Source organism: Pleurodeles waltl, chromosome 8, assembly GCF_031143425.1.
Source record: "Pleurodeles waltl isolate 20211129_DDA chromosome 8, aPleWal1.hap1.20221129, whole genome shotgun sequence".
Classification (NCBI taxonomy): Eukaryota; Metazoa; Chordata; class Amphibia; order Caudata; family Salamandridae; genus Pleurodeles; species Pleurodeles waltl.
This window is the reverse complement of record NC_090447.1, coordinates 1,144,626,785-1,144,647,112: the sequence shown is the minus strand read 5'-3', so window position 1 is coordinate 1,144,647,112 and position 20,328 is coordinate 1,144,626,785. Positions and strand designations below refer to the sequence as shown.

Sequence of the window (20,328 nt, the reverse complement as noted above, 5' to 3'; positions counted from 1 at the left end):
GCAGAAGAGGATTTGCAGAGAAGAGGAGGACCAGGAAGGTCCAGGGGACTCAACCCTTGGATGGGAGTCTGGGCTGATCCTCAGCAGTCGGGAGCGCCAGCAGAAGCAGTATTAAACCCCACAGGCAACCCACTGGCAGCAGGCACAGTACGTTGCCGAGAGGCCCAGTCAGCACATCTGGAGAGGAGTCGCACGTCGCTGGAGCAGCAGAGGAGAGACTGTCCTTGCAAGGAGGAAGTGCTGAAGGCCAGGGCTACTTGGGGCCTCTAGATCCCTTGGAGCAAGCCTTGGTTGCTGCAAGAGTCGCTACGAACAGGGGTTCTGTCCTGCAAGGAGAGGCAAGACTTCACCGTCTCCCAAGTTGGACAGAAGACAGAGAGGACTACTCAGAACCACCTCCTGTGTTGAAGGATCCACACAGTTCCTCTGGAGAGCAGATCCCAGCAGTCAGTTGTTGTTGCTTCTACTGCTTGAGCCAGTCAAGCAACAAGAGAGCCTAAACCTGTCTGAGGGGGTGCATCAGCGTGGGCAGCCGGCAAACCCTGGAAGACTAGTAGGAGCAACACTGGGGGGGGTCCCTTAAGCAGCCCCTAGAGTGCATGGAATCATGCCATCAATACTGTCATTAGTATTGGGGTATAATTCCATCATGTTCGATACCAAACATGTCTAGGTTCGGAGTTACCATTATGCTATCATTATGTACCTGAACCATAGGTCCATAGGTCCATAGGTACACGGGTAAAATGGCTTCCCCCACTTACAAAGTCAAGTTCATTGAAACTGGAGTTCATAGGGGCACCTCTGCTTATGCAGGGGAGCCCTCACACACAGGAACCTGCACCCTGCCCTCTGGGGTAGGAGGGCCAACCAGAGGGGTGACTTACAGTGGCCTGATGCTATGATGAGCAGTGAAAGGCTGCATGCACCTTTTCACGCAGGCTGCAATGGCAGGCCTGAAGACACAGTTTTCATGGGCTGCCATGGGTGGCATAATACATGCTGCAGCCCATGGTCCATGGTATACCAATGCCCTCAGTACCTAAGTTCCATAAACTAGGGACTTACAGAGGTACACCAGTATGCCAATTGTGGGGTGTAAAGGGTCCCTAAGCAACCAAATTTAGAGAAGAGAGCACCATCACTGATGCCCTAGTTAGCAGGATCCCAGTGAAAACAATGTAAGGACACTGATAAACAGGCAAGAAAGTGGGGGTAACTATGCCAAACAGAGTGACTTTCCTACAGTGCACAAGATAGAGAATTTAAGAGTACTGGGTATTTGTACACATCTGAACTTGGGGTTATCCATACTATCATGATTCATAGGGAATGTTTAAGAATGTGTTTATTGCAAATTGACTTACATTTGAAAGCCACAAAGTAGAGAGAACTCCTATTGGAATGACACATTGTCTATTAGTCCTTATTCCCGCAGTTCACCTGATAAAAACAGTACTCCACTGTTGCCCATGACAAGAAAAATCCTAAACTATGACCTGGGCACACAAACGTTCTGGCATGAAAAACAGCACTTTTTGACGATGGAATGAGCTGCAGAATTTTGCCCTGGGATTCACCAGCACCCTTTGAAACATCAAAGCTAGATACCCATGTGAGCTCAGGGTGTTGCGACTTTTGGTGATTCCAGTTTTCTTACACTCACTCAGTGCCCTGCAAACCTTAAACTTAGACAAAAATCATTCATTTTCCTCCTATTTCTGTGAGGGAAAGTTCTGAAATTTGCAGGGATCCATAAATTTCATACATCCCAGCATTCACACACTTTTACTGGTAAAAATAGTACCCCACTTGTGAGTCTCAGCTTATCACCTGTACCATTATAGGCCCCAAAGTGCACCTTGAATCCATCTAATGTGTGGCATGAAAGAATATTCTTTTGGTGATGTGAGTAGCTGAGGTACAGATGTAAGGGAAATGCGTGATTTTAACAAAACTGTAGGTTTTCAGGGCATTGTGGGTAAAAAAAAATATATATATTGGGATCCAAACAGGTCTCACTATCATGAATCTCCCATTTATCTATATTTCTGAATTGTCTGGGTTTGGTAGTTTTCCTTGGCTGGTGTCCAGTCTGAGCCCATATAGTACAGCCTTGCAATTAAGAGCAAATTTGGATCTACCTCCATTCTTCTGATGTTTTTTTTTTTTCTGAATCCTAGTGGCTTTCTGACCATTTATACGAGTGACAAAGGCTTCCTCTAATAACTCTTCCTCTCGTCCCTGTTTCATTTTTTGTCATATCAAAACCGGATAATAGCTAAACATTTGAAGGATGAGTTTGATTTACGCTTCAGTCAGTCAAATGGATCTGATAACTATTCCTTTCAGCGTGGAGTCTAGTACAGGAGGAAGCTCTTCCTACCTCTCTCCCTCTGTTGACCACTGGCAACCCTTCTTAAACCCCGGGCAAAATACCATATTTTCAGAATAAAGAAAACACTTTTTTTAAAGCTGTAATAATGTAAGAACCTCAAACAACCGTGAGCAATATTTTTGTAGTTTCCATGTTCTTAATTATGCTTTTCCTTTTTTTACTTCCCCAGTTTTAAGAATAGACCGACTAAATGAGCATACCTGTGAAGTCACATGGGAGGTTTTGCAACCAATGAAAGGAGATCCAATTGTTTACATTCTTCAGATTATGGTTGGAAAGGATTCTGAATTCAAACAGGTATATACATGCAGTGTTGTTATTGTTCTGTGAAAGACATTTACAGTTCTCGTAAGTGAAACATAAGCTTACATAAAATGTTATCCAAATGGATTTTATGTTATTATAGACCTGTGAATTTCTTAGTGTTAATTACTTTTAAATTAATTTAAATAAACAAGTCATCATGTAGTACTGGGTTCTGTAAAATGTTTAAATAATCGAAACCATTTGTGTTTGTAATTGGGTTTCAAAATGTAAAAAGTAACCATCTTTAGAAACAAGAGTTGGAGCTAAAGTGTTAAATGCACGTTAATAACGTGAGGTGACCCGATAATTTATTGTGCTATAACAGAGCTATCTGATAGAGACATCTTGATGCAGATTCCTTACCTTAAAATTTCTCCAGGTGTTAGACTGGATCTGGCCCCCTTCGGGTGGCTACATTGGGTTCTGTGTGGCGTTGTACGTGCCGTAGTGATGTCGATGTTATATATATATATATATATATATATATATATATAATAGGCGCCACCTTGGTGCGCAGGCGCCAGTTCTTTTCTTTCTGCACCAGTTAGCGAAGATCTGGGTAGAGTTAACCCTCTGTCCGTTTTTGACAGAATGATGTTTTGTCATTTGTCTAAGTTTTTTGAGGTGTGTCGTGGATGACTTATAAAAAGCGTGGCGCCTCTCACAGCTCCATGACGGTTACAGACCCTCATTTGGTCCGTTTATGGTGTCTCGAGCGCAACCATGACTCCGAGTCTTGCTCAGACTGCCAGTTCATGATGCTGAAAGCTTTGAGGGAGAGGTCCCTAAAGCTGCTAGAGTCCGACAGGCAACACCACGTCACGCAACTCCTGAGAGGTCTCGGTCCCGATCGAGGTGAAGGTCGCAGGACCGCTCCTGGAGCCCCAAGCCGCCTTCTTCCCATTCCCATTCCAAGTCCACTGTACACTGTGGGAAGAGGTACAAGAAGCACAAGCATGCTTCGACTTCTCCTTATCTGTCGGCCGATGCAACAAGAATGGAACATAGGCATTCCCATCACGGTTCTGCTGAGCCATCTCCTGCATCTACTTCTCACCTCCCTCCGTTTCCAGGAGCCGCTCAGGTAAGGGAGTTTATTGAGGCCATGCACCACATATTTGAGTGGGCGCCTTTGGGCCTCGTGAGAGTCATAGGGGACCCGATCAGGTTCCACACCAGCAGCTTCGGCCTCAGCTCTGATGGGCCCCCGTGAATCCGATCTCGGATCTAGACTGGCGCCTGTCATGCCACTGCGACCTTCCCCAATGTTGTTGCCAATGCTGTTGACGCTCCCCTAGCAGTGCCAGTCCCATTCTGAGATGAGTTGGAACGGCATCGATTGACACTGACTCCAGTGCCAACAGGGCTCATATGTCCTAGGTTGCCGTCTGAGCCATATTCCGAAGGACTAGGCATGGAAGAGGTTTTGGAGGGGTCACTGGACCCTTCTACAGATACTGGCTTGCTCTCTCTCCCTACCGTGGCTGCGGAGGAGGGACACTCTTTTGCAGTGGTGGTAAAGAGGGCAGCAGAGGTCCTCAACCTCAAACTTCCTTCTGTGGTGTTCTTGACAGAAGTGCTCCAGCCCGAAACTTCCTCATCTGAACCCCTGCTCCCCGTTAACGGATCACTTACAGATATCTTACTGGGAACTTGGTCCAAGCCCAGCACAGGGGCTCCTGTGAACAGGACAATTGCCAGTCACCATCACCCCACCCCAGGGGACCCAGCTTTCCTCACCCAACACTCCACCCCTGAGAGCTTGGTTGTCCAAGCCTCAACCTTCAATGGTGCATTCCCTGATGCTCCCCCTGATCTGGAATCCAAAAGGCTGGACACCTTAGGAAAAAAAATGTTTTCTTACAACATCCTAGCACTGCGGTTGGTGAACATCATATGCCTTCTGGGCCGCTGCTCCCACACACTGTGGTACACAGTTGCACAAATGCTGCCACAGGTCCCGGAGGAGGCCTGAGCCAGATGCAGCCAAGTTCACCATCAGGTGTGGTTGGGATACAACTGACTCGCTGGGCACATCAGTTTCATCGATGATGACACTTCGTCACGCCTAGCTACAAACATCTGGCTTTTCAGGGAATGTCTAGGCCAACCTTATGGACATGCCCTTGATGGGACAGGTCTATTTGGAAAAAAAGGCAGACTCAGCCCTGGAGCGCTTTAAGATATTGCAGGCTACAGCCAAGTCCTTGGGGCCTCTCAGTAACCCCTTATCCCCAGTCTGTTTTTGTCACTTTCATGGTGCATGCCACCGCGTCATTCCTATGCAAGCCAGTGCAAGCTCCCCAAGCTTTGCATGGACACGGGTGTGGTGCATTCCGAACCCTCAGGTCAGGTAACCAGAGGTCGGCCACAACCGTCAACTCTCTAAGCAGCTGCAGCTTCCAAGCCCTCTTAATCTTGTTCTGCAAAGCAACGGTAGACTCCAACATCATCTCCACCACTGCCGACCTATTGAATCGGGCAAATGGGTCTTGCTCATCCTTCGTGGGGCTACTCCCTTCCCTTTGAATCCTCCCCCTCTCCTATATCTCCAACACATGATCGGATGACGGAGGATCATTTGACTTTGCCCCGCAAGTCGTGATTCTCTTGGCCCAGGCAGCTGTAGAGGGGGTTCCGATATCAGAAGTAGGCAATGGTTGTTATTCCCTCTACTTTCTGATACCTACAAAGAGCAAGGGTCTCTGGCCTTGCCTAGACCTCCGAATCCCCAATCTCTTCCTCAAAAAGAAGAAATTCAAGATGCTCACTTTGACTCAGGTCTTGTCTGCCCTGGACCAAGGCGACTGGATGGTAGCATTGGACTTGCAGGACACGTATTTCAGTATTCCCGTCCTCCCTACCCACAGACGTTACCTGCGGTTTATGGTGGCCCACGAGCACTTTCAGTTCATCGTGCTCCCCTTTGGCCTTACCAGTGCCCCTCGGGTATTCAACATGGTGATGGTGGTGGTTGCAGCTCATCTGCGGAGATCAGAGGTGCCAGTCTTTCCTTATCTCGATGACTGGCTGGTGAAGCCTGCCTCGCCTCAGACTGTCATCTCCCACTTACGGACCGGGGGGGACCTCCTGCAATTGATGGGAATCACTATCAACGTGCAGAAGTCACACCTGACTCCCCTCTCAGACAATCCCTTTTATCAGAGCTGTTCTGGACACAGTGATGTCAGCATCACTGTCCAGGATATTCAGGCTATGATATTGATGTTTCAGCCTCTCTCCTGGGTTTTGATGAGAATGACTCTGAGGCTGCTGAGCCTCATGGTCTCCTGCATCCTGCCAGTAACTCATGCCAGATGGCATATGCAGGCTCTGCGGTGGGACCTGAAGTTCCAGTGTAATCTCTCGGACATGGTCCTGATCTCTGAGGGGACTGCAGAAGACCTGCAGTGGAGGATAACAAACCGCAATTGGGTCAGAGGTAGAACCCTTTCCCTTGCCCAACCAGATCTCACAGTAGTGACAGATGCGTCACTCCTGGGATGGGGCGGCCATCTGGGAGAGTTGGAGATCAGGAGACTCTTGTCTCCTGTGGAATCCGGACTCCATATCAACTTGCTGGAGCTCCGAGCAATCCGACTGCCATTGAAAGCCTTCCTTCCTTCCACCCACGGATGGCTAATGCATGGGGTTAATGGATAACACCATCGCCATGTGGTACTGCAACGAACATGGTGGGTGGGGTCGTGGACCGACTGTCAACAGGCCCTTCGTCTCTGGACATAGCAGGAACAGCAGGTCATATCCCTGGTGGTTCCACACCTGGCACGTTCTCAAAAGGCCAGGTCAGACAAACTCAGTCATCATTGCCTAGTGGATCACGAGTGGCGTCTCCATTTAGAGGTGGTGCAAGGTCTCTTTCAGCAGTGGGATGAGTCTTGGTTAGATCTGTTAGTCTCTGAAGAGAACGTGCAATGTCAGCAGTTTTGAGCGCTGGAGTTTCCAAGGCAGCTACCGCTTGGAGATGCTTTTTGTCTCAAGTGTATCTCAGGCCTCCTGTACACCTTTCTGCCCATACCACTTCTGTCGAGAGTTCTTGGGAAGTTGCGTGGACAGAAAGTCTGGTATCCCTAGCTGATCAGCATGAGCATGGGTCCTCCGGTCAGGCTGTTCCTTCGGGAGGATCTTCTGTCGCACCAGTAGAGCAGGGACCTCCACCTGAACCTGTCAACTCTACATCTTGTGTGGAGATTGATTTACAACAGTTGACAGCCTTCAATCTTCCCCTTGATGCTTTAATACCATTCTGGCAGCCAGGCATCCCTACATCAAGACGGTGTATGCCTTCCGATGGGGAAAAATTGATAAATGATGGTACAGAAATGTTTGTCACCCTTCTTTCTGCCTCTTTTTCTGATATTCTTTTCATTCTTACTCTTGCCCAGCAGGGCTTTACTCTGAGTACTTTTAAGGGATAGCTTTCTGCTCGGTCTGCCTTCTTGCAGCTGTCTGACCAACCTTCTCTTTAGGTCCCCTGTTGTAAATAGATTTCTTAAGGGACTTGTATGTATGTTTCCCCCATTACCCTTCATTATGCCTTAGTGGGATCTCAATCTAGTTCTTACCTTCTTAATGTGTGCTCCCTTTGAGCCTCTGCATAATTGTCCCCTCCAGCTGCTCACCATCAGACAGCCTTTCTAGTGGCAATAACATCTGCCTGGAGGGTGAGTGAACTGTAGGCTTTGTCATCCAAGCCTCCATTCCTGTCTGAGTTCCCAGACAAACCAGTGCTTCCCACTAGGGCCTCTTTTCTCCCGAATGTGGTAAATCCATTCCATGTGGGCCAGTCAGTCACCCTGCCCATTTTTACGCTCCTCCACATCACTCTAAAGAAGAGGAACGACTCCACCATCTGGACCCAAAAAGAACATTATTGTTCTCCCATGACTACAGAAGAGAGTTCTTGGTGACCGAACAACTCTTTGTTCGGGGTTATGTTGGAGCAAATAAAGGTCGGGTAGTACAGAATCAAACCATTTTGCTCTGAGTCGTTCTCTGTATAAGGACCTGCTACACACTGACCAAAAAGCAGTCTGGACATCTGCCAGGCAGCAATGTGGTCATCTCTTCACATGTTTACCAAACACTACTGCCTGGAGAGTCAGGTCCGCAGGGGCGGTCTTTTCGGCTGTTTGGTCCTACAGAACGTTTTAGTTGTGTAAGTTTGTCCCTGACCCACCGCCGGGGATGGTATTGCTTGGGTATTTTATTCTAAGGTAAGGAATTTGCGTCTAGATGTCTCTATCAGATGAACAAGTTACTTACCTTCAGTAGTTCATTATCTGCTACAGACAATATCTAGACAAAGATTCTAACAACCCACTCATTCTTCCCCGCTCTGCAGACATATTTCTAGAGTAAGGTATGATCCCTTTCAGGACCCTAGTTGAACACACCAAAGTCGGTGCACTTCATGACTCGTGCTCCTGGGGTGGAAAGTCGTGAAAAGTAGCTCACGTGCTGAGATGGAGCGTATGTAGGTGACCGCAGTGTCATTATGGCTTGTACGACGGCAACAACGCCGTACAGAACTGAACAAAGCAACCAGATGGCGCTCAGGGGTACAGCTCAAGAAGAGTTTTCCGGATCCAGTACAATGCCTGGGAAAAATCTAACATAAGGAATCTGCACCTAGATATTGTCTCTACAAAATAATGCGTTACCGAAGGTAAGTAACTTGTTAGTCTTGTCAAATGATATTCTCTAACTTGTGTTGATGGATTTTTATTACTAGACTAGAGGGAAAGTGCTGTAGCACAATTATGATTTTTATGAAAGCAATGATTACATGACAAAACCTGTGATTTTTTTTATTTTTTTTAGGTGTGTTGTGCATTTTTATTTTGCTATTTACTTTCATTGATACAGTTTTATTCCTTAATTACAGTAGCCTCTGGTCCCACTGCTTTCAAAAGAGAGGTTTTCTTCATTAACTTGTTTGAACATTTCTTTTTACAAATGATTTATGCCCCCTAAAAAGGCTTAATGATCCTTGAGGTTCCAAAGATAGTGGTACGACTGGTCCTCTAGTAAACCACGGCCAATATACGTGAGGTACAAATGAATCATATCAATGCTCCATGTAAAATTTCATCTTGAGATCAGAACTTGAGGAGACCGCGACTTTCCTGCCAATTCAATGTATCAGTAAACCTTTTCAAATGATAGTTGATATAATAGACTTGTCTTTGGTAACTCAACCCTATTGTCATGAGAGCCCATTCCAATTCCAGGAAATCCAACAAAAGGCCATAAGCAATGAGCAGTCACTAGGTGATACAATTCAGGCTCCATCTATACCTTTTCTGGCACATCCAGTGCTTTCACAGCGGCACACCAATCCAGGATGAGCGTTTCAACCTTGACCTCCAGTTAGCAGTTAGACCTGTCACACCAACTTCTTCAGAGCATTGATACTTCATAGAGTACCCAAAATCGCATTTCCTTACCCACTGCACGTTTTACAAATGACCAGCATGCGCACCACAGTGCTCAACACGCTTAACTCCAAGCAAGCAAAAGATTACGGAGGAGGAAGCTGTTAAACAATAACCCAGGAAGAAGCCCGCAAAGCTGGGCACATATTACAGCTGTGGGTCCCAGCTCATCCTCCACTCAATGAGCCCTACAAAGTGGCCTGAGACAGACTGTAGTTCTACATTCAAAGCAGCAAATTACTCTTGTGCTGCGATCCTCCAACATCCCCAGAGAGCCCCACTCTAAACCATCTCTAACATCAATTGAATGAGAATCTTCTGCTTTCTTCCCTTTCCAGCATCTCCATTACAAGATCTGCTTCCTGCATTTTATAAAACGAACTACTTTGCTACACGCAGCAAACACAGCAATCGGAAGAATAACTCTAAAGACAGATGCTTAAAAGCTGCAGTCTCAAAACATTTAAACCCCTATAATGTGCCAGTCATACTATACCACATCAATGGTCTTGTCTGCTCTGGTCCCCAAAAGCTCACTTTTTATGTGCTCTTCCTAACAACACAGAATTTATTTTTTCTTATGTCTCAATATTTAATTTATGGTGGGCATTTGATAGTGAGGTCACATCTTCAAAGAAAATGAAACACTTCTGCAGAGAGCATTAGCAATCTAGTGCTTTCTACCACTTATTGTGGGCATTATCTGATATAGACAACTAGCTGCAGAGTCCTTACATTAGAATTCTCCCCAGGCACTACACTGGATCCAGAACAAAAAAAATCACCAGTACCTCTGCATGTTGGTAGAGGGCACTGTGCAACTCCGTATCGACGTCGTTCACCGGATATGATGTCAACAGAGTCAATATAATCCATCCTCTGAGCGCTGATGTCAATTTCTTCTTTTCCGCGCTGCAACGCTGATCCGAAGAAGCAGTTCCACTGGCTGTTATTTGACCTCCCTTTTTCGATGCTTTTCCGTCAGTTGGAACAGTGTCTATGCCTTCTGGCTTTAAGCCTTGTGGGTCCTGTGCCCAACAGATGTCGGTCATAGACCCCCATTCTGTGTGTTTGTGGTGCTTAGGCGTCCACCACGACTCCGAGGATTCCGACGCCTGTCAGCATCTAAAGCCGAAAGCGCGGAGGGAGCAGTTGATGAAGCTCCTGGCGGCCCGATTGTCGCAGTCTTCCTAGGTCTCCCATAGGCCTCGGAGTTCTTCCCCAACAGAGGTCTGTCCGTGCAAGTGCTCCAGGAGCCATTGGTGTGTGGCTCTATAGACGTCTTAAGGTAAGCGTTGTCCGTGGTCGAAATTACGCCAGCCTCCGACTTAACCACCTTCACACAGCTCTTCTTGTTCTTCCAGATGAAGAGTCCGTGCAGGAGTCCGCCGTTCGCCTTCCTGTTTTTCCTGGAGCCGGGTGCTACTCTGACCCAGATACGGGACTATTACCCATCCCTGCAGGCCATTTTCAAGCCTACCTCTTTCCCTGGAACACTTTTGGGCCCCAAGGAGGTGGAGGGTGCCCTGACAGTATCTCTGTTGGTGGATTCTCCCTCTGTCTCCGGAGTCATTTAGGCACTGTTGCACAGCTCTCTGCGGCTTCCACCTTTGGCGTCTGACCCTTCTCTGCTGGCTCAATTGATGCATCGAGCTCTGCTGACTTAGGTGGTGGTGGTGCTGTCGACTTTGCTCAACACTCCGGTGGTAGTCTCATTGAAGTCGGGCGAAGCACCTACCGACATCGAGGTTTCACCCTCGCGATATCAGTCAACGTTGATCCAGACACAAGGAGTGGCACTGATGGAGTCAGTTGTCTTTGATTCTTACCCTATGTCTTCTGGAGCTCATCCTCCAGTTTCCCAATCAGAGTGGCATGGTTTGGATTATTGACCTCCCCTTTCCGACACCATTCCAAATACACCATTGGATTGGTTATTTGAATTGGGCAATGCTAGTGGTCTGGACTCTTCCCCAGCCTCCTGTTGCCTTCTGGGTTGGTTATGGAGGCAACTTCTGCTCTAGCAGATATGTTGAAACATGTTTTGGAGGTTGTAGGAAGTTGGCTCTGCATATACTATTTCAAAGTAAGAAATAGTGTGCACAGAGTCCAAGGGTTCCCTTTAGAGGTAAGATAGTGGCAAAAATAGATAATTTTAATGCTCTATTTTGTGGTAGTGTGGTCGAGCAGTAGGCTTATCAGAGGGTAGTGTTAAGCATTTGTTGTACACACACAGTCAATAAATGAGGAACACACACTCAAAGACAATTCCAGGCCAATAGGTTTTTATACTGAAAAATATCTTTTCTTAGTTTATTTTAAGAACCACAGGTTCAGGATTTACAAACAATACTTCAAATGAAAGGTATTTCACTCAGGTATCTTAGGAACGTTGAATTATCACAATAGCATGTACAGTTTTGACAAAATTGCAATAAGCTATTTTAAAAGTGGACACAGTGCAAAAATCAACAGTTCCTGGGGGAGGTAAGTAAATGTTATGTTCACAGGTAAGTAAAGCACTTACAGGGTTCAAAGTTGGGTCCAAGGTAGCCCACCGTTGGGGGTTCAAGGTAACCCCAAAGTTACCAAACCAGCAGCTCAGGGCCAGTCAGGTGCAGAGGTCAAAGTGATGCCCAAAACACATAGGCTTCAATGGAAATGGGGGTGCCCCGGTTCCAGTCTGCCAGCAGGTAAGTACCCACGACTTCGGAGGGCAGACCAGGGGGGTTTTGTAGGGCACTGGGGGGGACACAAGTAGACACAGAAAGTACACCCTCAGCGGCACAGGGGCGTCCGGGTGCAGAGTGCAAACAGGCGTCGGGTTTCCAATAGGAATCAATGGGGAGACCCGGGGGTCTCTTCAGCGATGCAGGCAGGCACAGCACCACCTGGGCTAGGAAGGGGGTCACCTGGGGGTCGCTCCTGCACTGGATTTTGGTTCCTTCAGGTCCTGGGGGCTGCGGGTGCTGTGTGTTTTCCAGGCGTCGGGTTCCTTGAAGCAGGCAGTCGCAGTCAGGGGAGCCTCTGGATTCCCTCTGCAGGCGTCGCTGTGGGGGCTCAGGGGGGGTCAACTCTGGCTACTCACGGGCTCGCAGTCGCCAGGGAGTCCTCCCTGTAGGGTTAGTTTTCCACAGGTCGAGCCGGGGGGCGTCGGATGCAGAGTGGAAAGTCTCACGCTTCCAGTGGGAAACGTGTGGTCTTTAAAAGTTGCTTCTTTGTTTCCAAAAGTTGCAGTTTCTTGAACAGGGCCGCTGTTCTCTGGAGCTTCTTGGTCCTTTAGATGCAGAGTAGTCCTCTGAGGCTTCAGCGGTTGCTGGACCCTGTTGGATGCGTCGCTGTTGCAGTTTTCTTCGAAGTAGGGAGACAGGCTGGTGGGGCTGGGGCCAAATCAGTTGTCGTCTCCGTCTTCACTGCAGGGCTTCAGGTCAGCAGTCCTTCTTCGTCTTAGGTTGCAGGAATCTGATTTCCTGAGTTCTGGGGTGCCCCTAAATACTGAATTTAGGGGTGTGTTTAGGTCTGGGAGGGCAGTAGCCAATGGCTACTGTCCTTGAGGGTGGCTACACCCTCTTTGTGCCTCCTCCCTGAGGGGAAGGGGGCACATTCCTATTGGGGGAATCCCCCAAAACCAAGTTGGAGGATTTTTAAAAGCAGGGGTCACCTCAGCTAAGGGCACCTTGTTTTTCTCATTATCTCCTCTGGACTTGCCGCCAAAAGTGGGGGCTGTGTCCAGAGGGGAGGGCATCTCCACTAGCTGGAGTGCCCTGGGGCATTGTAACACGAAGCCTGAGCCTTTGAGGCTCACTGCTAGGTGTTACAATTCCTGCAGGGGGGAGGTGTGAAGCACCTCCATCCAGAGCAGGCTTTGTTTCTGGCCTCAGAGGGCACAAAGACCCTCACCACATGGGGTCAGAAACTCGTCTCTCAGCAGCAGGCTGGCACCGACCAGTCAATCCTGCACTGAAAAATTGGGTAAAATACAGGGGGCATCTCTAAGATGCCCTCTGTGTGCATTTTTAAATAAATCCAACACTGGCATCAGTGTGGGTTTTGTTATTCTGAGAAGTTTGATACCAAACTTCCCAGTATTCAGTGTAGCTATTATGGAGCTGTGGAGTTCATGTTTGACAAACTCCCAGACCACACTGTAGTACTATGGCCACACTGTACTTACAATGTCTAAGAATAGACTTAGACACTGTAGGGGCATATTGCTCATGCAGCTATGCCCTCACTTGTGGTATAGTGCATCCTGCCTTAGGGCTGTAAGGCCTGCTAGAGGGGTGATTTACCTATGCCACAGGCAGTATTTTGTGTGCTTGGCACCCTGAGAGGGATGCCATGTCGACTGTGTCTTTTTCTCCCCACCAACACACACAATCTGCAGTGGCAGTGTGCATGTGTTAGGGGAGGGGTCCTTAAGGGTGGCACAACACATGCTGCAGCCCTTAGAGACCTTCCCTGGTCACAGGGCCCTTGGTACCACTGGTACCTTTTACGAGGGACTTATCTGTGTGCCAATTGTGGAAACAATGGTACATTTTAGGTGAAAGAACACTGGTGCTGGGGCCTGGTTAGCAGGGTCCCAGCACACTTCTCAGTCAAGTCAGCATCAGTAACAGGCAAAAAGTGGGGGGTAACTGCAACAGGGAGCCATTTCCTACAGAGGTGTTGAATTTACAACTTTCTACTGTTCAGTTGTCAATGAACCATTTGATTGATTTCGTACATCCTGACCACTCTTCTGTAGACCTTGTCTGTCCTTCCTTATTGTGAGACTCTACAATATCCTCTTGGGGGTTTGGGCCAGCCAGAATCTGGCCCTCCTGTGGAGTGCTCTGTTTCACAGAGACCAACCCAGAGGATCTGACTACTCAAAGCTTTGTGGTGCAAGCTGTTTAGAGTTTTACTCATGTCCCTCCAGAGCAAGTGGATAGGCAATTTGATGCTTCCAGCAGGCGTATTTTCACTTAATCTAACTCTGCCCTGCCTACTATCAACACTTCTGGTGTCCTTGCTTTTCCCACGTCTTGTTGAACTCAGTAGAGCGCATTTTGCCTTCTCTCCCCTAGGAGGCTTGGAATATTCTGGTTCCCTTAATACGGAATGCTCAGCAAGCTGCCAAGCTTAGTATCTGATGTGGTATGGATACCACCAGTCGCGGCTTGCGGGTGTTAAAAGTTACACCACATGGGGCACAGGGGGTGATAATAAAATAAAAATAGTCAAAAATAAAAAACATTACCTGTGCACCGCACCGCTCCTCCATCCCCTCAGCAGGCACAGGCTCCCAGCCTGCCCTTTAGCCAATCCTGATGCTGCTCAAAGCAGCGTTAGGATTAGCCGGAGTACCCAACAGACTAGGAGCCTGTGCCTTTTCTCACCAGCCCAGCAACACAATGCCGGGCTGGAGAGAGCATAGTGCGCATGTGTGTTTGGCCGGTCTGATGCATACGCACTGAGGGGAAGTGCACAGCGCACTCCCCCTCATCCCTGTCACTCCACATAGCCCTGCCCCTTTAACAACGAAATGATAATAAACATTGTTTATTATCATTTCATTGTTAAAGGTTTGCAGTGGCTGCTGCTAGTGGGGGACGACGCTCCTCCTCCATACCGGAGGAGCCACCGCTGAATACCACCGATTCTATTGGAAGGGTTATGGCCTCTTCAGTGGCTCTGCGTCGGCAGGCATGGTTGCCTTCCTCCAATTTTTTTGAGGCTGTGCAGGCAACTTTAATTGACGTGCCTTTTGGTAGCACCTCGCTTTTTGCTGTGCCTGCCGACTTGGCTTCACGCCAATTTAGAGATGCTTATGATGTGACACAGTCTTAACGCCTCCTAGTGGTACGGGGTCTCACTCTGTATTGGTTTACTTCCATTGTTCAGGGGCAGTTTTTATTCCCATGTTGCTTTTCTCTCAGCCTCTAGGGGTAGAGTGCTTTTTTCTTCCAGTACGACACCCGTTGTGGTGTTCCTGCTCGCAGAAGGTGCTTTTTCTTATTATTATGTTCACACTGTCTAGCACCCAAGGTGGTGTTCCTGCATTTGCAGGTGTTACGTTTCTTGGTATGGGCAGGTTCCATTATTTCTTGTGACCCAATTTGGGTGTGAAACCTCTTAAAGGGGATTTTCTGTTGTCTCTGCCAATGGGCATGTCACCTAAGAGATTGTGCTCTCTACGGGCTTCTTCCTCCTGTGAGAGCCATTTTCATTTCCCTGCTCTTCGGAGCAAAGGGAGTAGGCTTTTAGCCTTACTTCTATATTTAAATATTCCCTACCGGGAACTTGTTACGTACGTCTTTTGGGAGTAGTTTCTATATAGTTCCTTGTATAAGTAAGGACTCTGCCGGTGCATTCGGTCCTCCCCTACTCCCCCATTTTTCAGGGGAACCACATATGTTTTTTAGGGAAGTCCTTTTCCACTGGTGCAGTGGAAAGCAGTGTTTCTGCTTTCAAATCCATGTTCTAAGTCCCCTGTTTTTTTTGGTACATCTTCAATTCGAAGTGTCCCTCTTTCTGTCTTTGTTATGTACGGTCGTAAACGTTTTCTTACATACACATTCTGTCGCCATTATACAGCACTTGTTTCTATCCCTTATTATGCTTTTCTCATGAACTGCTTTATCCTCTGTAGAAAGTTGGCTGTGTATATGCTATCTCAAAGTGAGAGATAGTGTGCACAGAGTCCAAGGGTTCCCCTTAGAGGTTGATAGTGGCAAAATTAGATAATACTAATGCTCTATTTTGTGGTAGTATGGTCGAGCATTAGGCTTATCAGAAGGTAGTTTTAAGCATTTGTTGTACACAGACAGGCAATAAATGAGAACACACTCAAAGACTTAACTCCAGGCCAATAGGCTTTTACATAGAAAAATATAATTTTCTTAATTTATTTTAGAACCACAAGATTCAGAGTTCAAGTAAGGTACTTGTGCACCGGCCCACATGCTTTCTGTCTGACCATGTCCCACAGCTTTCTGTCTGACCATGTCCCACAGTCTTCTTTTTCTTCTTCTTGGACTTAATAGTCCTCCTTCTGACCGATCTTGGATGCAGTTCATTTATCATATAAATATATATATATAAATATATATATATATATATATATATATATATATATATATATATATATATATATATATATTTTTTTTTTTTTTTCTTTTTTTTTTTCTTCCTTGCTGCTTCCATTTTTCCAAGATGACAGCATGCCTACTTTTTTTCCCCCTGCTCTGTGTATGGGTTCTTGTCTTTATTGAAGAATGATAGCCTTGCCCTCCAAGGTTAGCTGCTTCCCTCCCTATCCCTTTAAGGTTTCTCCCTCCTTGGGATTCTTTCCCCTTATGTATGACCTTGGTCATCTTTTAACCGCTGTGTTACGGTATTTAATGTGTAGGATTGAGTCGTAGCACTTGCTTAATCCTTTCTTTGACGGCTGCACGAAGGTAGTCATGTCTCCTCCTTCTGTTGGACATTTAATCCTCCCTAACTACATATTGTTTTGTTGTTGAGAGCTGTAGCCCACTGGTACAGACACTTGAATTCAACCTTGCAGGTCCAGTGTTCGAAACCCATTCTGGGAGTCGACGTCAACTATCCCTTATGTAGGAAGCTGACTCTGTACATACTATATCAAAATGAGAGATAGTGTGCACAGAGACGAGATGTTCCCCAGAAGATTAACAGAGGCTAAAGTAGATAATACTAATGCTCTCTTTTGTGGTAGTATGGTCGAGCAGTTCGGCTTATCAGAGGGTATTGCAAAGCATTTGTTGTTCCCACACAGTCAAGAAATATAGTTATGTGGGAAAAATATATTTGTACTTTATTTCTCGAACCAAAAGATTCTCGTTGCTGGTAAGTACAGTTGTAAGTATGTATCAAGCATATGTATCAAATGTACTTTGTTTAGGTTTAGCAAATAAAACAGTTTACAGGCAAGTGATACTTTTCACTTTCAGAAGTTGACACTGTGCAATTTTCAGAAGAGGTCCTGGGGTAAAAGTGTTAGTGCAGTTTTGAGGTAAGTAGTTGACTTACAGTTCCAGTCTCCGGGGGTAGGGATGTCCACTGGTCAAGGTTCAAGATGACCCCAAACCTACACCACCAGCAGCACAGGCCCAGCCGGGTGCAGAGGTCAAAGTTGGTATTATATTTGGAATGGTATCCTATGGAGACTGGGGGCACTCAGAAACATATCTGCTGGCAGGTAAGTAACCAAGACTTAGGAAGGCAGACATGGTGGGTTTAGGGGAGCACACACCCTCAGCGGCACAGGGGCGGCCGGGTACAAACACAGCACCGGGCTCCCAATGCTTTCCAATAGGGGGACCCCAGGGGTCACAAAGATCCTGCAGGCTGGGTACAGGGGGTCGGTTCTGGAAAACCACAGACCTGACAAGGAGGAGGGCTGCCTCCTGACTGTTGCTGGACCGTCAGTCGGATTCCTTAAGGCCAGGGTACTGCGGTTGCAGGGGTTCCTTTGGGCGTTGGGTATCTTTGTCCAGTTCTTTCACGGTCAGGGGGGGTCCTCTGAATTTAGGTTGCAGGCGTCATCGTCTTGGCCTGGAGGGGTCAACCCAGGGTGGACACAAGGTCAGAATTGCCTGGGGACCTGTCACCTGGACTCGGGCCGTGGCCGTAGGGTGAAGAGTGGGCAGGACCTGCGGATCCGGGGCAGTTCTGGAGTCCTTTTTGCAGTTTCCTGTGGGCAGGGCCGCTATCCTCAGGAGTTCTTGGTCCTCTGGTGCGCAGGCAGTCCTTTGGGGGTTTGGAGAGGTCTGAAGGATGCACCACCTTTTTGTAGCATTTCATCTGAAGCTGCAGACAGGCTGGTAGGGTTAGGGCCAAGTCAGTTGGTGTCTGGAGTCTTCTCTGCTGGGGTTGGCTTGGCAGTCCTTCTTCTTGCTTCTTTTCTTCTTGAGGTTTCCGGGAATCTGGTGAGCTAGGTTCAGGGGGGCCCTTAAATCCTAGATTTAGGGGTGTTTCAGGGGTCAGAGGGCAGAAGCCAATGGCTGCTGTCCCTGAGGGTGGCCACACCCTTCCTGTGCCCACTCCTTTTGATGAAGAGGGGACCCTCCTAATCCTGTTGGTCCCTGTCCTCCAAACCAAGATGGAAGATTCTGCAGGGAGGCGGTCACTAAAGCTCTGGACAGCTTCGGGGTAGTCCCAGCTGAGGTGGTTACTCTTCCCTGTTTTTCCTAATTTTGCTGCCGGACTTGCAGCCAAAAGTGGGGCTTGGTCCAGGAGGGGGGGGATTGGGGGGTGGGGGGACATTCATCTCCACTAGCTGGAGTGCCCTGGGGCACTGTAACATGAGGCCTGAGACTTTGAGGTTCACCACCAAGTGTTACGGTTCCTGCAGGGAGAGATGTGAAACACCTCCACCCAGAGCAGACTTTGTTCCTGACCCCAGAGAGCGCAAAGACTCTCACCCCATGGGGTCAGAAACTTTTCAATTACTGGCAGGCTGGCACAGACTGGTCAGCCTTACACTAAAGGGTTTGGTAAAATACTGGGGGCATCTCTAAGATTCCCTCTGTGTGCATGGTACAATAAATCCAACACTGACATCAGTGTGGGTTTATTGTGCTGAGATGTTTGATACCAAACTTCCCAGCCATCAGTGAAGCCATCTTGGAGCTGTGGAGTTCGTAATGGCAAACTCCCAGCCCATGTACTTAATATGGCCACACTGCACTTACAATGTCCAAGAATGGACTTAGCTACTGTAGGAGTATATTGCTCATGCAGCTATGCCCTCACCTGTGGTATAATGCACCCTGTCTTAGGGCTGTAGGGCCTGCTAGAGGGGTGACTTAACTATGCCACAGGCAGTGGTTAGTGGGTATGGCACCCTGGGAGGGGTGCCAGGTCGACTTTACCTTTTTCTCCCCACCAGTACACACAGTCAGCAATGGCAATGCAATGTGCATGTGCATGTGCTTGGCGAGGAGTACTTTTGGGTGGCACAATACATGCCGCAGCCCTTAGGGACCCTCCTTTGTCACAGAGCCCTTGACACAACTAGTACCTTTTACAAGGGTCTTAGCTGTGTGCCAGGAGTGTGCTAGTTGTGGGTACTATGGTACAGTTTATGAAAAGAACACTAGTCCTGGGGCCTGCTTACCAGGATCCCAATACACTCTTTCACGTAAGCATCAATATCAGTCAACAAATGGGGTAGCCATGCCAAAATGGGCACTTTCCTGCACCTGATATTTCATTATTCAGTCCACATATTGGACCACTTTCTTTTATGCAGGTTTTGTCCCTCTGGGACATTGCCCTTTTTTCCTTGGGTCCTTTCCTTAAGCGACTTTTCTCTGTCTGCCAGACTTATCATTGCCATTATCTTGGCCTTTCTTTGGTTGGCGTCTTCTCCTGTGGCAATTTTCTGCCTGGTGTTAATCTTGTTTCATGTACCACAAGGTTTCTTTTGTTTTCTATCAGCAGGTTGTTCTACAATCAATTAGATATTTGTATAGTGCGCTTATCACCCGGTGGGTCTCAAGGCGCTTGTGGGGGAAGCAGATCAGTCAAAGTGCCAGATCTTGAGGTCCTTCCCGGATAGAGACAGTGAGGAGGAGTGCCTGAGGTGAAGCGTCAGCATGTTCCAGGTCTGTGCAGCGAGGCAGGAGAGGATCTTCCCACAGGCTGTGTTCCTCCAGATCCTAGTGGTGGTGGTGAGGGCCAGATGAGCAGAGTTGCCTGTGATGTGCATGAGAGGAGAGGCGGTGGTTGTGGTAGGCAGGTCTGATGTTGTGTAGGGCCTTGAACTGTAGTGACTGTTCATCTCGCACCAATGGGGATCCTATTGCTTGTTGTCTACCGACAGATTCATTTTTCATTGCCATGTACACCGCTTTCCATGGCATTTCATGTCTTCTCAACATGTTCTTTGGATTTTTCCTTTGCTCTTCTGGTGAAATGAATGTTTTTCTCACCTTTTTCTTTTCTGTGACTGGTCTACTATACCTTCAGCTAGACCTGTTGGTTATATGTGAGACTTGGGTAGGACAGGTTCGCAGACCAACCTCCTGGGTTGATATTGCTTTGGCATATAATTCTAAGGTAAGGAATCTGTGACTAGTTGCCTCTATCAGATGAACAAGTTACTTAACTTTGGTAATGCCTTATTTGGTAAAGACATAGACTAGCCACAGA

General features: G+C 47.6%; 1 protein-coding gene across 2 annotated transcripts in view; it reads left to right on the top strand.

The window, feature by feature from the left end:
• Positions 1–20,328, top strand: part of FNDC3A (fibronectin type III domain containing 3A) — a 1,418,915-nt gene that overhangs the window by 1,347,016 nt on the left and 51,571 nt on the right. For both annotated transcript variants that reach the window (XM_069205374.1, XM_069205375.1), the window contains one exon: positions 2,568–2,695. In XM_069205374.1, coding sequence (XP_069061475.1) covers positions 2,568–2,695 — 128 coding nt within the window. The remainder of the gene's footprint in view (positions 1–2,567; positions 2,696–20,328) is intronic.